General features: G+C 45.6%; 1 protein-coding gene across 1 annotated transcript in view; it reads left to right on the top strand.

Annotated features, from left to right (window-relative positions):
- NTN4 (netrin 4) overlaps window positions 1–17933 on the top strand; it is a 47775-nt gene that overhangs the window by 10004 nt on the left and 19838 nt on the right. The window contains exon 3 of the mRNA XM_030238259.2: window positions 10850–11128. Coding sequence (XP_030094119.1) covers window positions 10850–11128 — 279 coding nt within the window. The remainder of the gene's footprint in view (window positions 1–10849; window positions 11129–17933) is intronic.

Below are 17933 nucleotides of genomic sequence, written 5' to 3'. Positions count from 1 at the left end.
AGAGCACCTTCCTGATCATCCTGTCTTTGGAAAAACACAAATTGTTTGGCTGTGTTCAGAAATGCTGTGTGCAAAGGAGAGTCTGTACAGCTAGGTTGGTTGGGGGGATGGCCAAATCCTCTCCAGCTCTTCGCATCATATCACTAAATCTAGCAAGACATGGGGACCATTGTTTTGTAAGCACAAGAATAATGATTCATAGGGGCATAGTTAATGAGATGAAGTAAATAAGGCTAGGCTGGAGTCAATACAATTATATAGGAGCCCAGAAATCTCAGGCTGTGGCAGCTGGCAGTAGCAGCACACTGGCAGGACACCATCTCACACCAGCCACCTTGCTGTTGGCTGTGGTGAAGTGCATCCCTTGGTTTGGTCCTCAAGCTTTCCTTCCTGCAGGGAAGCCCATCTTCCCAAGCACTGTGGGGATTTCCTAACTGGTGCAAGTTTCCAACAGTGGAGGAAGGGAGATTTTCCTTTTAAATAATGGGGGCGGCAAAAAGCAAATCAGGGAAAAGGAAAAACTTTAGCTCAGTTTTCACCTGGCTGTGACAAATCCCTACCCCTCTCCCACAGGCCATACTAGAGGAGTGACATGTCCCCTTATGAGGCCTCCTGGATGCTCAGCATCTCTGAAAGACAAGGGCATGTGAAGAGCAAGATGCTTCTCCAACCTGCCCCATGATCCTCTGCATGATTTCTCCCATTACAAGTAGCCCATAGGATCGTCTCCTTTTCTTCCTGGATTTCCCAGTGCTTTGGCACTTGGGGGTTGGCCCTCTGCTTGGCCAGCTCTTGAAATGCAGCCACCTCTGGCATGGAGCATAGCCAGTGTTTAACAGTGCATATAAGCAGTCTCCCCTTTGGAACAGCAAGTTTCTAACAACTGCTTCTGGATCGACCTCCAATTATGGCTAAAACAAATTATTCTTTGGAGGGAGTTTGACCAGTCTGTGAAAGGGGGGATATTGTAGGCTGCCAACACCAAGAGGGAATGGATCCCTGGGCTCCAGGAGACCCTTTCCAAACTTCTTATGTAGGACGTGAAGAGCACTGTACCCACATGAAACAAGAGGAGTTTGGGTAGGCAGAATTTAATTCTCTAAACTGGCATCTGGCCTTGTTAGCGGGACTATTGCTTCCCTTGAGAAAAGTGCCATGGGATTTTAACGGTGCCTCCGGAGCCTCTCTTCAGGCACTGCACCCCACTGCTTCATTTCACAGCTCATTTTTGGCATGAAGAGAAGGCTGGCTCACTTATTCAGCTCCCAGTTCTCTGGCTAGAAAGTAGGACTGCCATGTTTCTCATTGGGATTCCTGGATACAGCTGGCTACATGGGAAGCGTGTAACCTAAAGCAATGTATTGACATGTCTCAGACGTTTTGGATCAAAAGCTCATTTGAGATTAATTGCCATGCAACAGTGGGTGTCAGTGTGAGATATCCACTCTAACAACATTCAAAATCCTACACAAATGGTGAAGTTCTCAAATTCTCCATGGGTAACATTTTACAGGAAGAAAAGAAGTTAATGTCCAGAACCCAGTTTACTTGATGCATATGCTATGAGTCTTTTACCACTAGTCTCTCTCCAGCATCCCTCATTCCAGTAATCAGAATCTATAGCTATGGATTGAAAAGGGGTGCTGCTTCTTGTGACCTTTTTGACAATGTGCAGTTACATATAATTCCAACAAGTGTTCTTTTTCCTAGAATTAAGTGTATCTCACGGTAGTTCAAGCAGACAGTCCTATAGACACAAAGCCTTTTCATTATAAACAAGAGCAGTTGAAAAATATTCATGGAATTGTGTTACTCTTGGGCTGAAAGAAAATCCCCTTGGTCCTTGGTACCCTTGCAGTTACTGACACACTGACCTGCTGGCTTTCAGGCTTTTGCAGTGGTATGTTGTGCTCAGAAGCTGTTAAAGAGGTTACTCTGCAGCTCTGGGGAGTGAGCCAGCTTTTCTTACAGCCCTGTCAATGAAGAAGCAAGTCCAGTGCTTTGTCTGGCTCTTTGGAGGTACCTCCAGGTTTTTTTGGTCCTCCATGTGCACAACAGGTACCACCAGCTGGCCAAGGCTGAACATAAATCTTTTATGGGGATGGGGAAAGGAGGGGAATTGCTGGAGGGATGAGTATTTAAATGCCATCTTTCTTGCTGATGGGTCAAAGGACTTCATATCATCAGCTGGGATGTGCTAGTTCATTTTCCTGACTGGGCTAGCACAGCCTTGGAAACGGTGATTCTAAAGATGAGAAAAAGGCAATAATTGTTTTCCTTGATGGTCCATAGTCAATGATATCATGCATCTGGAGGGTTTTGTGAGCCAAGAAACTGAGTGTTTCTATCTGTTTGATGAGCAAAAGTAGTGGTTAAGCAAAATGGAGCCATTGTGGAATAAATTATGAATTATTGGAGAAGCACTATTAACCGGAGATGAAGAAATCCAAGAGGTTTGAGCTGTAGTGAGATTTTCCTGATAAGAACATTACTTTTGTGATCATTGACTGCATGAAGACAGGAATGACCTAGCAGTGTTTCATTTTCCTCTAATGAAATGGTGTAGTTGAATGTTGAAGAACAGCTGAGAAGATGTCTCTCATCTGGCTGATTATTGCCAGAGATTTCAAGGATCCTGGAGAAATCCCAAGGGTCTTCCCTAGCTCTCCTTGTGCCTTTTCCAGCCCCTCACTGGTCAACTGCTGCATGTGAGCTGGAACTCTTCCTGGTCAGCTTCTAGCTTTTGAGAATGGCAGAAGAATGCTTTGGGATTCCCAAAAGAAAAAGTTACCTTGGTATAAATTAATTTGGGAGGGATGATCAGTTGAAATAGTTGGATTTTTGTCCTGAAATCTTTGTAAGACTGCATAAATTTTGGATTGTAAGGCAAGGGATTATTTGCCTTGATTTATGTGCTATAAAAGACTGCAGAAGGACTGGAGGCATGGGCCAAATGCTGTCTTATGTCAAATTATATGAAAGAGCCTTGTTAAGGCTGCTGCCATTTCTCCAGCATCTCAAGGAACTCATGGACTGCTGGTGGTGCTACACAGTGGTCATGGTTGCCTGGGGATGTTGATCAAGTGCCAAACACTGTGGTCTGCAAGATTCCAATGCTCACTGTGATCTTAGTGTCTTCGATGGTCTCCTCTCTGCAGTGGCAAGGCAGGTTTTCCAATTTCTGTTGCTGTTTCACCTCATCCAGGTGATGCTGAAGTGCACATCATGGGGGTGGTCTGACCTCACCACAAGCAAAAGAGGCTCTTCTTCCCTGAAGTCCACTTGGTCTGACAGGCAGAAAAACAAAGTACTTTAGAGGAGCGGGTGGGTAATACCTGCCCAGCTTAGGCTGATGAACTTTCCACACCATGTAATTTATTTGCAGCGTCTGCCAAAAGCAAATCTGTCTTTGTTTATCCTAGAGTCAATGCAATGAACATAGCACATAGATGCACATTGGTTTCTCTCCTAAAATCTTGTTGCTCAGTGTGGTAATATATTAAATGTCTGTTTTGTCAGTAGGAGTTACCAGCATTGTGGCCCTTTCAGCCTTCTTCACAGGGGTACTAGTCCAACAGGCTTAAATTTGTGAAGCCATGAGATTGTTTTCTTAAAACGTTCAGGAGCTTAACATTTAAGGTGTATCTCCAAAAGGTGGTTGAAGTTAGACAGTGGTTTCAGAGGTTTTTAGAGTGGACTGATGGGCAGGGACATGGATATACATGCAGTGCTATGGCACAGGGCCCATTTCTGTAGCAAAATATTCCTCTGTAGACACAGCTGTGCCCACCAGGAAGAGCCAAGGAGAGCCTGGCAGACTTTGACCACACTGATGCAGAAAATCCCAGAAACTAAAATACTGACCAGCAGGGTAAGTGCTAGCATAGAGTTGCACCCTCAGTACTGAAAGTGGGAGACAAAAGAAGCTGACTGCAGAGTATGTGCCTCTCTCAGAAGATGTAAGAGGGCAGAGAATCTGCTGGCTGTTGCCTGCAGTAGGTCTGGTGTTTAAACTGTGCATCTGACAGCAGGTGTGCCTGAGCTGCTCCTGCTGAGGGAGCCCTGTTAAACCAGGCAGCTCCCGTGTCTGAGGCTTCCCACTGTAAAAAGGAAAATAAAGATCTCCAAAGGTGTCAGGGTGTCAGGGCAAGTAGGACCGTTCATGTTCCCCAAAGGTACCAAATTAGATTCATTGCTGCAGCTTGAGTCTTGCTGCATGGCACAGCAAGCCTTGAAAGTCAAGCCATCCTCATATGAGCAGTAAGACAGTCTCACATCAGTCTTCCCTGCACGTGTTGTGGTATGAGAAGTTTAATTTCTCTTTCCTGGGAAAGCACAGGGGGACAAACACAGAACACTCTTAGCTCCAAGGTTCCTCTGCAGCACTGAAGGTGACTAAACAGGGGTGTGGGAAAGAGGTGTGAGAACGCTTTTTGAAGGGGGAGCACCTCACTGGCATTGCATTTCTGCAGCTAAATTTACATCCAGCCCCATCAGTCAGCTTTTGTAGTTATGATGAGCTTATTGCTTCTAGTACATTTCTTGGGTGGAAGTTGAAAGCAGGCTCTGTGGTAGGTTGACCGTTGGCACACATATTGCATCACTATTAATATTTTTAGTTACACATTTCTACAAAATAAATTGCTCCCTGGGATCTTTCCATAATGTTTACCAAGAGAATTGGCTGCCTGTAACTTTTAATTCTAGTGAACAGGAAAGTGCCACAATAAAATTCCCCTACTAAGCTTCTCTGAACAAGAGCAGCCAAGGCTGAAAGCAGTTGCCACCTTTGGGTACTGCCCTCAGGAGAGTTCCTTGGCTGTTGAATGGCTGGGCTGGCTGGAGAGAGGTGCAGGAGGCTGGGGTGCAGGCAGGCAGTGGCTGGGGGATGGCAGAGGTGTACCCTGCAGTGGATAGAGCATGGACTATCTCAGCTTGTGTCATCGTGTGAAGTGAAAGCCAAGGCCTGTGAGCACAAGCAGATGTGAGGCAATGCTGGGCACACAGCTGGGAATCCCAGGGCCAGGATGTCAGAGATAAGGGCTTGCTTTCACCTCAGCCCCAGCACCAGGCAAGTAGTGCCTAACCTCAGCTGCTTGTTGTGCTCGAGGGAAATTTTTCAGGAGGCAAAGGCTGTGGTCCTGGATGTGCTGGCAGAGCTCCACCACTGCATTTACTACCTACATTTTCAGAGCCTTGTCCAGGCACTAAATAAATCAGATCACTTCCAGTGACGTAGAGATTCCACAGGGCCCCAGAATACGAGCCAATTAAGCACATTTATTTAGAGCCTACATACCAAGAGTCACTGCAGACTCCTAATGCACACCTTAGCTTTTCTGTTAAACACTTACTTGGACATCATATGCCCTTTTGTAAAGTGGCACACATCCCTCATTGCTTTTGCTTTCTATCTGGATAAGACAACAAACTTTGCATTCTTTTTATTCATCCTATTTTTTCAATTGTTCCTGTAAAATGTGTTGAAAGGGATAAATCTACCCGCAAAAATCAAATAAACCAGTACTGAATTTATCTAATGCCCCTGAGCTAATTACATGAATCACTAATATGGATGTGTCATTGTTGTAATTATAGATATATTTTCATGCATCCAGGTCAGACAATACAGGGTAGAGTTCATCAGTCTCTTTTGGAAAGAAGCCATACATCACTTCATGCAATGTTACCACCCTAGTTTTCACTTACAACAAAGTAAAAATGTGGTTATGTTTTTAATATTTGTTTATTGCTTTTATTTCTGCTGTATTCCTGTTTGCTGGCTTGTTCTTATGTGTATATGCTTCTTAAGTCTTCTATCCATTTGTCTTCTATCCATTCTTTGTCCATTCCTGGCTGAGGCCAGGCTCTCAGTTGGAGGCTGGAGCATGGCACCTCTGGCCAGGTGCAGGGACACAGGGAATGGGCACGTGCACAGCAGCTGCAAGACTGTGCAAGCCTCTGTAACTGTGCCTGTTTCTGAAGGTCTGTGAGGAAGAAACTTTTGTGGATTACCCATGTCTCTTCAATGTCACAGGCTTTTGTATCCCACAGGGTCCCATTCCATTGCTCTGGACACTTGCATCTTGACAAAAGTCCAGGCCCTTGCAGCTGCATTCAGTGGAGAGCCCGTGACTCATTGAGAAACCTTTGGTCCTGGCCAGTCTTTCATTGGTTTCATTGACTTCCTCAGGCAACTTTGACTTCACAGTCTGTTTTGTTGCTGTCAGAATCATTCATTAGCATTTTCCTTCCCACTGTGGAGATATATATAAAGATGTCCTTTTATTGCCTCTCACACATAAACATACTAGGGTACTTCTTGCAAAGGGACTTTATGTATTTATATATAAGGTCATTGTGGTGCAAGTGGTTACTTGAGTGCACCACATCCATGGCTGCTGCTTTATTTATATACAGGGCTACATTACTGCATCTGCAGAAGGGTGAGGAGCTCAGGCTTCTTCTGCCGCTAGAACTTGTGAAATAATCAACAGAGCGAGAGTTGCTTGTGACAGCCCATAAGGAAATCAAAACCCTGTGGAAATTTATTAGAGGCTGTCTGTGTAATGATGTGACCAAACTGCAGACAGCTGCAGTGGTCTGGCTGAAGAGCAGAGTATTTTTACTCCATGGCATGTGCAGTACCTTACTGTGGGACAGCTTATTCACTCCTGCTCCCTTGGGAGTGAAGTGGGCTTCCCTTGGGAGTGGAGTGAGCTTCCCTTGGGAGTGGAATGGGCTTTCTCTGGGAGTGGAGTGGGCTTCCCTTGGGAGTGGAGTGGGCTTCGTCCTGCCACCAACATGCATTGCACCAAGAGGGTCAGGTGAACCCAACCCACTTGAGGCACAGCAGTGACATTCCTCACTCAGAGACTACAGACTTCAGCTCCTATTTGGCTGTGTAGAGAGACCACCACCATACCAAAAATATCTCTGTGCATCTTTTAAATCACTCCTCAATTGATGTTGCTTCACACAAAGGTTGCTTTTATACCACATTGAATCCAACAGCATTATTCCACATCTCACAGAAGGAACATTACCCCAAGGACTAGATATTTTGTTTCTTAGCAGTTCTATTTGCCTCCTGGTTTGTGACACGAGTTATTGCCAGATACTTAAGTGGAAGCTGAGATAAAGATTCAGTTTCTGGGACTGTATTTAAGAAGAATCCCAAGTGTCATAAGATTTTTTTGTGAGCTAGCAATACTGGGAATGAAAACATCTTTCTGATAGGATATAATATGGATGTAAAGCACAGAAATGCTGGGATGCTTCATTGTATTACTTCTGACTTATTTTACAAGATATAATATTTTAATTAGTGCATATATTTCAGAGCTGCTGATGTAAAGATCAGGGCCTCCCTCACTTTGCTATCATACATGGGGCTATCATACTGCATATAAGTCATATTGTCTGCCTAAAGTTGTGATGCCAGGTTTTCATGTTTTGTTAGAAGGCCTTGTACACAGAGATGGAGACTTGAGTGGGAAAGACAGAAGCTTGGTCACCCTGGGGTGCTTACTGTTGAGGCTTGCTGCTTGCAGTGTCTGTGGACCACTACCCAACAGAGTCCTGGCTGGACACTGGCACCAGGGAGACAACGGGCTTGTAAAACCACATCATCAGATACACACACATATTGACAAAGTCTTCTTTTCCATTTTTCCTACACCCTTCCTCTACACTGCTAAAATTGAGCAATATTTTGGTTGAGGAGACCTCTGATTGCTGTAGCTGGGAGATGCCAGAAGAACCAGAGGTGTGAAAACCTGGTCAGGTCTGCTGTGCAAACCATGGTTCATTAGTAGAGAGGATGCTGAAACCCTGTTCCCATCCTGTTGGTGAGGCAATTGCATGGAAAAGCCCAAGAAGAGGGAAAAGCAGGAAATCTGGCACTGCCCATGAGTGTATGTGTGGCTGGGCTGCTGGAAAGCACTGGGGTGCAAACCCATGATAGCTGTGTAAGAGCACTGTGGCCCCAGTGATGTGCAGACTCCTGAGACCAGCTGGGATAAATTAGTGATGTTAATGACTGAACAGGAAAATCTTGCTGGGAAACACATCCTTATTCTTATTATGCAGTGTCTGAGGGCTTGCAGAATCCCAGCTGAATCTGCTGTGTCAGAGCAGAAAATTGCTATCAGTATGATGCCCTACATATTATAATGACCAGTTAGTATTTCATTACAGGAGGGCTGCCGGGGTCTGGGATGGAGGCATGGGGATGTTTACTGTCCTGGCAGCACTGAGACCAGGCTCACTCTGTTACAGGGCTGCAGGACACAGTGTAGCTCCCCAGGCCAAGGCTGCTGGGCACAGCCAGAGCAGCACAGGACAGCCAGGGGGGAGCAGCTGAGAGCCCGCAGCCCCTGGGAATTACAGATCGAGTTCATGTTTAGCATCACAGTTTTCATGTAGCCATAAAAAGAAATGTTTGTGGCATTTTAGGGTCTGAGCAGGAATACTGGCTCCATTGAAATCAGCAGCACAACTCCCCCTGAATTCCACACAGACAAGATTTAACTCTGTCAGTACAGAAGCTCTCAGGGTTATTGATTTCCTTGCTATGATTGTCTTTACTAGAACCACAAACATCAGTCACATGCATTAAACAAGGATAGATAAACAAGGAAAACTGAAAACGTGAGAGGAAAGTCTGCAGCTCCATCTAGCATAAATTGTTCCTGTTTATATAGTTTCTCCCCTGCTCTCATCTGAATTAGGACAAACAAAGAATTCTCTGAGATGCAATTTATGTAATATCAAGAAATTCAAAATGCTAGTTTTTACTGAAAGTTCTTGACCCAGCATTTTCTGTCATGTCCACTAAAAGGAAATCAAAGTCTTCAGTTTGGATTTTTCCCAAGGAATTTTCTTTCCATATCTGAAAGCATCTTGTGTTCACAAAACCACTAGCAAGTAAATGTGATCAGAATGGCATTGATCTAAATTTGGGTAAATAACAAGCCTTCTGTTGAGGTGCAAGACTTGTTGTAGTTGGGGTTCACTTGGGTTCCTACTGATATCTGGTTTATGTTTTTATTTTAGGAAAGAAGAAAAAACTCTGTATATCTCTGAAAGAGAGGGGGGAAAGGTCTTCTTTGAAGTGTGTTACTGTTTATTAATACCTCTCATCGAGCTCAACACTTCTGCACAAGGAGCATGCTCCCCAGCCTTGTCCTCTGACCGCCTCTCCCAGTTAACCTTCTCCCTTACCTGTGTCTTTCTGGCAGAAGGTGCTCAGACACCTTTGGAAGGGAGTGTTTGCAGGAGGGCAGTGCAGAACTGTAGCCACGATGTGTTTGCCAGCATGCAAGGCCCAGCTCCAGCATGGCCCAGCCCCACTGTCACCAGCATGCTGGTGGCAACTGTGCTTGGCAGGCTGGCAGAGCACACAATAGGGTGCTGCTGCCATCCAGCTCCAAAACAAGGCTAAATCTCCTTCCAGGCTGACACAAAGCTTCCTCTTCCTCTGGCTGGATTCGGGCAGCCCTGGAGAAAAGCCAAGTCCCAGCCAGGAGCAGTGCCAGCAGTGGTGAGGCTGATGGAGGCAGCAGCTGGTAGGCAAAGCCTGTAGGCAGGCCAGCTGGCAGCACTGAGCTCATTATTTCCAGGATCTGTGGATCCTGGTCAAATAAAAGGGAAGCCTTCAGCAGCTAAAGCGTATCAGCCGCTTTCTATGGAAGGAGTGGATTTAGGGGCAGGAGGCTGTGTGATCCCTGATAGCAACAGCAGCAAGTTGGTGCCTTGCCTCTCACTGGGCAGGAAACAATGGTCACCTCCTTGCCTCCTGCAAGAGGCTAGCCAGCATTTTGGGTGGCATGGATGGTTTCAGTGGGGCAGCACTGTAGTTTGAGGAGGTTTTAACTCATTGCTGGGAGTAGTGCATGGAGCCATTAGCTGCATCACACCTTCAAGCACTCAAGTGATTTGATCAAATGTTGTTTATAATTATCGTGGTTCATCAAGCTGTCAGTGACTGTTCAGTGAAAAACTACTTAGCTATTCAGAAAGTGTCACTGTAAGTTGAATGTACCAATAGCTAATATATGTCATAGATATGTTGTTTAATGTCAGTGGTAGTCATGTAAAGTATATGCTATTTCTGATTCCTCATTGTAGGCAAAACTTTAAAATAAGCCTTTTCAAGGAAATTGGTTATTTTTATCTAGTGCTCTCAATATTCAGCTTGAGCCAATATTTACCTATTCAATCAGAATGAAGTTAAAGAATGAATGATAAGTATTTGTTTAAACTTTGGAAGCCCCGCTATTTCCTTTCTTTCTTATCTTGGTTTTCTTGATTATCAGCTTGCTGTCACTAATTGCCACACTTAATCACTTTTCCACTAGGAAGAAGCCTGGGACTGATAGGAACCAAATATTTGGAAATATGAGCTATATTTGTGAAAAAATACACCCATTTTGGGAGAGGGAATGTTAATGAAGAGTCCCCCACATGCACATCACCCAGCAAGGTGCTGGTCCCTGTGCTGGGCCATGGCACATAGCAAGGGCACCCACATCTGATTTGAGTTAATGGCAAAATGTCACTTGACACCCATAAAGTCCTTACTTCTTGTGGAGAGGAATGCAAGGGATCATGGGGGGGGGTCACCCTGTGCTCACTGATTTGGAGGTGGATTTGCTGCTCCCACCCCTTGCAGAGGAGGAAGAGCATCATGAGAGCCTGGTGCATGCTCCCAGAGAATGCCGTCATTGCCATTTCACCCCATGGCCCATCCTGGGGCTGGCTGACATCCTCCTTTCTGCTTCACCCGCTGTGTTTCTCTGCCCAGGTGATGTTCCAAGCCCTGTCACCGCTGTGTTTCTCTGCCCAGGTGATCTTCCGAGCCCTGTCGCCGCCCTATGCCGCGGAGGATCCGTACAGCGCGGAGGCCCAGGCGCAGCTGAAGATCACCAACCTGCGGGTGCGGCTGCTGCAGCGGCAGGGCTGTCCCTGCCTGCCGGCCAGCCCGGCCCCGCAGCCCCCGCCAGCCCTGCACTACGCCATCTACGACTTCATCGTCAAGGGCAGCTGCTTCTGCAATGGCCACGCTGACCACTGCGTCCCTGTCGCTGGATTCAGGCCCACCAGGGCGGCTGGGGTTTTCCATGTGGTACGTACATGCACCCAACAGTGTCTGCACTGCAGGAAAGCAGAATTTTAAACATAGTAAGGGACAGTATAGAGTATGGTCCAAGTATGCAATATTTGATATTTGATGCCCTGGACTCCAAGCACAGTGAGCAGAAATGGTCTTTGCAAAGGGGGTGATCTCCATGTGGGGCCGAAGTGCTGAACTTCCTTTGTGTCTTGGTGTGGAACTCTCATCCTTCAAAAGTGCTCCACAGGAATTTATTTATTTCAGGTAAATCTTTTAAAATAATTAAATTGCTGACACCCATCTTTCCCCAAATGCTGACTTGCAATAACACAATATCGAAAGGATAAAAAATGCAGGGCATTTTGGTAACAAAGGAGAAGAGCTTCTCTGAAGATACGAGGCATCATGTAACTACTATTGCTTCTGGAGGATATCCAATATCACAATATCCAAGGATATTGTGTTGGATCTTGAACCAAGGGGATAGAGATGGGTTTTGACTCTCACAGGCTTTCTATTGCACTTTGCAATACTTTTCTCTGGATGAAAACTCTGTGTTCTGGTTTCAAGGATTCCTGTCACAAGAGCTCTGAGCTCAAATTCCTAAGGGCCCACCAAGACCTAGACTCCAGGGAAGCAAGAGCCACTAACCCATAGGGCAGGTGATGACAGGCACAGCAGTGGCCAACACATTGGATGCCTGTGGCATGGCATGAATGTACCTAGCCAGTCCAGGGACACTTGCAGCCACCAGCACATCTTATCCTTTCTGCTCATCCAGGCTGGCTCTGAAAGCTCTGGCTTTACTGGAGGAGGAGCAGTAGAGAAAGACAGAATAGCCAAACATACCTGAATAACAGTGCTGAATAACATTAGACAGAGAAAGATAATTAAAAAAAAAAAAATTAAGGAGGTAAGGAGTCCAGCTCTTTGGGGAGCTCTCATTTCACTTAAATTACAGTCTCAGGCATGAAGCAGACAGGATGTTTCCCTTCTACTAGAGCCAGTCTTGCAACATCTTGAAAATATACCAGTTTGAAAGCATGCAGCACTGTGATTGAGAAGACTGTTTCAAGAAGCACTGTTCTGCTTTCTGCAGATGTCCTCTGAGGGAAAGTCTTTGAAAGGTGCTGTTTGCTCAGAATTATTTTGGTGGGATACAATTGCATGGGAGCGTGCCCTGGAGCACCACTGAGAGTTGTAAGAGAGCCTGCAGCCAAATAGGGCTCCAGTACAGCTACAGGCTATGGCAACCATAGGTGCAGGTAACAGGCAGGACTGGGGGAAGGAAGCAAGTGCCAAAATCACACTGAAAACAGAGCAAGAAATAGCAACAAACCCTTGTGCTGGCCCCGAGGAGAAATTCAACTCTGGTTATAAATGTTTATGTGGCAGGAGTCCCAAAGGTGACGTTTCTGCAGCGAGGCTGACTCATTTTGCTGTGTCATAATGTGCTTTACTTACCCCTCATCCTGCATGTCCCGTGAGGGGTGTGCCAGTGCAGGGGTGACATAGCCCCATGGTTTGCAGGGAGGGTCAAGGCATGGTAAGAGCTTTCCTCTCCCCATACCACCTTTTCCATCACAGAGCTGGGGCAGTTTTGGCTGAGCCTAGTCCGTGCTCGGCTCCTGTGGCAAGAGGCTGCAGTGGCACTCACCTTGGGCAACCCAGCCTGGGGTTTGCCAGAGCATTGCAAGATTGGAAGAGAGAATTATTTCCAAGGTGATAGGAAGAATTCATCACACATGCGAATGAACAGAAAAGGGACAAAAGATTGAGATGTCCATGGCTGTTTAGGTGGTAGAAGTCAAAAAATTTCTGAAAAGAGAGTAGGATTTCAGAGAGAGAACATATTTATACATTTCAGCTAAAACTCACAGAAAACATAAATCTGAAGAATTATGACCAGTCATCCAAGAGGTAGATGGAGATTTCAGTGCAGTCTTTATGAACCTCTGCCTACCAAGGGTTTTATCAGAACCATCAGTGTAAAACTGAGGATAACAAAAGCAGGGAAGCACAGTATCATTTCACAATCCGGTTATAAAACCTGGCTCTGTTTTTATGCTTGTTTAGACAAGAGCACTCCTGAAGAATATGCTCTAAGTTAGAGAGTTAACATCAAAATTTAAGCATGTTTAAGATCGTTTAATAAATAACCAAACAACTTTTCCAAAAAATCTGTGTGCAGGTTTTCTTAACCCCCCACTTGTTCTCAGCCTACAGGTAAAATCCTAACTGCAGCCTTAGTTTCAGTCCCTGCTTGGCCAGCAGAAGACACAGATGTGATATATTTATCTTTCTCTTGGGCTGCTCTGGGCAGTAAGCTGGGGAATCCCAGCAGCCCCAGCAGCACTGGGCACAGCTGCCAGGTCTCAGTCAGATCTCACAGAGTAACCAGAAGCATTTCAGCCACCTCACCCAGAGACGATCTGACAAAAGAGCGTGGGTATGTGAGAATGCTGGGGGCTGCTGCTCTGGCAGGTTTGATACAGGATCCTGACCCAAGGAGCCAGGATGGTCAGCTTAGGACATGAGCCCAGCTTGCTGGCACAGGATTCCTCCCATTGGATGTATTTTTTTCTTGAGGTCTTGGCAATTTTGTTGAGAAAGTGGCGGTTTTGAAGGTAAATAATGTGAGCGGCTGAAGTGAGACTACAAGTCCACCTGGCCATGAGATAGTACTTACCCGGGACACCCTCAGGGTGTGGGCTTGGGATGCAAACAGGGTGGCTTCATGAACAAAGTGGGGCTCCTTCTGCCCTGGCAGAAGCAGCTCTAGCTTCATTTTCTGTCTGAAATCTGTCTGAGTCAAGTCAAAGCAAAGTTCAACTTCACAGAATCTGATTTTTTTTCTCTGCCCTCATCACCATCTAGCTGCAAAACTCTCCATGATGCTTCTCTCCTCCTGGCAATTCCCCTACCTACCCTTTCTCCTCAAAGAGAATGGAATTTGTGTAGGAAAACTCTGTTTTTGTTCGAGTGTCAGAAATGCCATGTCAGCCTTTAGGTGAATTCTGAATATACAGGTGGAACTTCTGCTCTAGCAGAAGGTATATTTCCATGAGCTCCCCAGAGAAGACCTGGCTGCCTGGGATGGCAAGAACTGCTCTTCATGGGTAGTATGATCCTGTCTATTCCTTGTTGGACACTTGTGTGCAACAGATAGTTGTCACCTTGATACAGATACACTTTCTCTCTTTCCTACTTCTCCCAAATTTATTCAAAAGGTCACTACTCAAATCTCATCAGCAAAAGCCCAATGCATACCCAGGAAAAGATATGCATATACAGGCAGACCTCCTACCATACCATGCTAAGCAGCTGATCACTTCTTGAGCTGCATTACATGGCAAACCACAAATATGGGCAAACAAATTAATTCACATATATAGGAGATCCCTCCTGATCTTCAGTGGTCACAAGAAAACTGTTTTTTCCTCTGATCTGTGGCACAGGAGCTTCTCACCCTTTGCCAGTACCTCTGCACTGCCCGCCTCTTACCAGCTAAAGCATCCCCATGGCCTGCTTGAAGCTATGGCAAGTGGCATGCAAGAGGAGAGGCAAGTGTTGTGTAGGCCTGGAGACAAGTAGGATCTTGCAAATTAGGACTGCAAAGTGGGGAAAGCAAACCCAGAGATACCTCACCTGGATTCTGCTGTTCTGTCTCAAGGTGAGAGCTGGAGTTCATCCATCTCAGACTCCTTGGCCCTCCCTGAATGTGGATTCCTGCAGCTTAGCCAGCTGATCTTTCCAAGCTTCTTCCATAGTTATGAAGGTCAGGATCCTGGGTGGACTAAGATACTCTGCTAAAGCACTTCTGTGTAGTTAGGCAGGGTGAATATCCCCCCCACCCTTCCCATGTGGCCAACCCAAGGGCTGTTATAAATTGTTATCATGCTACTGACATCAAAAGATGTTCAAGGTCTTCCAGAGCAATGCTGACAGAAGCCTATTGTACAAGGAATTAAAAAAACCCTACTGCACAGCCCCCACACCCTGGACAACAAGCTTTGTATTCTTTCACAAGAACAAGATAGGATATGAGAATTTTCTCATGCATAAATTTGGTTGTCTGGTGCTTTGGGAAAAGAATACCTCTCCATGTGCTGACAGGCACCAGTAGGCATTGGTTCTAAAACTGGCACAGCAGTTGAAGCACAACGCAGTTTAAAAGCTATGGTTGGAGACTCAGCGTGAATGCTGCCATTTTCGCTTAGGCTAGAACCATGCCTATTTTCCATGGAAGCTAAAAAAAAAGAGAGAGAGAGGAAAAAAAATACAGTTTTCGCAGTTCCAAAAAGGAAATTCTATTAAAAGCAGTTGCCCCTCCCAGCTATTTAGACTGTTTACGCTATCAGGTCTTTGGGACATTGATTTTCTTTAGTGAGCATTTGTGTTGGACTCCATATAGTGGGTGAATTCTTACAATATAAATCAATTTATAACAGGTGACTGAAAGCATTTTTCCCTCAGTGCAGCAGTCTTTGTCACTGCCTAACATTTTGGAACATGATAAATATGGGGAAAAGGATTTTATAGGATTCAACGAAAGAAAAAGCCTTATGTATTTGCAATGTGAAAGGAAGCGCTGGAAGGTTATAATTTGGCAACAAAAGGCTCTGGAAGGAAGCATGCCCTAGCAACTGCCTTTGTATAGAGAAATCAGTGGCTCGTTTATCTTACAGAAGGCAACTTTTGTAACACTGTTTGCATTGTGCCCTCTAATGACTGACATTGTGATGGGGCTGTCAAGCTAAGAAGGGGGAGCAGTGTGAAAGTGAACTGGGATATAAAGACCCCATGACAAAATGAAAAATGTTATAGGAAGGCCTTGCTGCTTAAATGAGTCAGGAGCCGTGTGAATGCTTAAAGGAGTGAGACTTACTGGCAATTGTGTTTGTGTACTTAGTGATGCTCCACAATGACCCTAGTGGGTATGCCTTACAGCTAGCTATAAGTTGAGGTGAATGAATAGGGAAGAAAATATGTGCTTTTCCCCCCTGTCAATGCACAGGGATCAGATTCTGCCTTCAGAAAGGTGCTGAGATGCTGGAGAAACACTGAAGGCCGGGTATGTCATTTTCCCAGTCTACCTTGTGTCCCAGCAGAGCTGCTGGGCTGGTTTCTCAGCCCCGTCTCCCAGCTGCTCTGTGGCATGACAGGGTATTTGCATGGCAGACCAGTCTCGCAAGTGGCCCTCCTACAGCTCTTACAGACATTAATTTTGTCCAATGCAGACAGTCTGTTGGCTGTTTTTCACCTGCTGCCACTTCTTGTATTACCCCTTCTTGACCTTTCTTATATTTCTAGCTCTCATAGTATTTCTTTATTACTTAAAAAAAATATGTGTCTACCTATGGGCTGCAAGAAAGGGCTTGCTAGTATCCACCTTTTTTGTTGTTTCCAATGCATAAAAATGTTTGCTGTGGTGCTGGAATTATGTAAAAGAAAGAAGATACTTTCTTCAGTGGGATAAAGCTAGGTTGGAGAGACATTTCTATGCAGACCTGTTTTGGGTGGTAGTAATTGTAATGCTATTTTAAGAGAACAAATACATCAGCCTGAGGCAAGGTTTTTGAATCACTTAGGTCTGACTTTTCATTAAACTTCTGTGAAAAAGGAATATGGAAAAGAAGGTACTAACTAAATGGTTGCACTGAGAAGCAAGCTATTAAGGATTGTTTCCCTCTGCTCCCTCGGTTTGACTGCCCCTTTAGCTCTTTAGCTTCTTCCTTAGTGGGTCTGCACCCCACACTCTACCTGGCTGAGAGGGGTTGGGGCCACCATGAAACCTGAGGGGACCTTGGAGAGGCAAAGTTTTCTCAGCCCACTTAAGCAGCAGTGCTGTAAAGGCATGGCAGTGTCGGAATTGGGAAACCTGCTGCCTTTTCCAAAGCTTGCTCCAAAGACTGGGGTCTGGGTAGCTGCTTCTGGTACAGAAGCGGGGTCAGCCAGGCCATTGTATCCCAGGCCTCTGCAGGTGTTCACCCAAACATGAATCCCACTGAGATTACAAGTGCCCAGCCCTGCAGCAAGCAGGGGCACACAGGTTTGCAGAGTGTGCCTTGCAGGCTGGGCTGCTGAGCAGCCATGCCGGGCCCTGCCCGGGTGAGCAGAGGGCATGTGGGATCTACAGGGGAATCTGCGCTTGGGAGGGAGCAGCTGATGGAGGCAGGTTGTGATAAACCCTGAGGAAAGGAAACTGCAAGGCAGCACCTTTAGGATAAGAAAGGGGAAGGTGTTCCCTCTGGCCCAGCTGGACAGCACCCACTGAGTCAGGCAGGAGCCTAAGCCCACGGGCCTCTGTGCTGGTCTTGCACTTGCCTTCGCACAGACTGCAGAACTGTGCTACTCTGTTATTCTTTAAGCTTTTCAGCCAGACCATTTGTTTCCTTTTGCCCAGGTGCATGGCACCTTTACAAGCCATCGATACCAGGAGTGTCATGCCATGCTCTGCGTCTGAGTCTATCTAGATAAACACCAGCTGCTTGATTTGCATCATCTTCAACTTGGCTCTTTTGCAGCTGTCCCTGCCACAGCACAAAAGACCACAAGCCTTCTGTTGCTGCAGCAGTTTTTAAATAACATACAACCTCTTTCCTTAGAGTTCACTTACAGATTAATATTAATATGTTGGTGCACAGATATTCAGTGGTTTACTTATTAGCTCTGCATGCCAAATTAATGGTGGGACAGCAAATTCTTGGTATACCCATCCTATTCTGTTTTATTTTCACTCACCTTCCTTTATTCCAGCAATGCAGCAATGTTCCATTATACAGTGCTTAGGCTTTTAGAAAATCCAAACTCTTGC

The sequence above is a fragment of the Serinus canaria genome, chromosome 1A (assembly GCF_022539315.1).
Source record: "Serinus canaria isolate serCan28SL12 chromosome 1A, serCan2020, whole genome shotgun sequence".
NCBI classification, from domain to species: Eukaryota; Metazoa; Chordata; class Aves; order Passeriformes; family Fringillidae; genus Serinus; species Serinus canaria.
The sequence above is the reverse complement of the archived record's forward strand: the minus strand, read 5'-3'. Positions and strand labels throughout refer to the sequence as shown.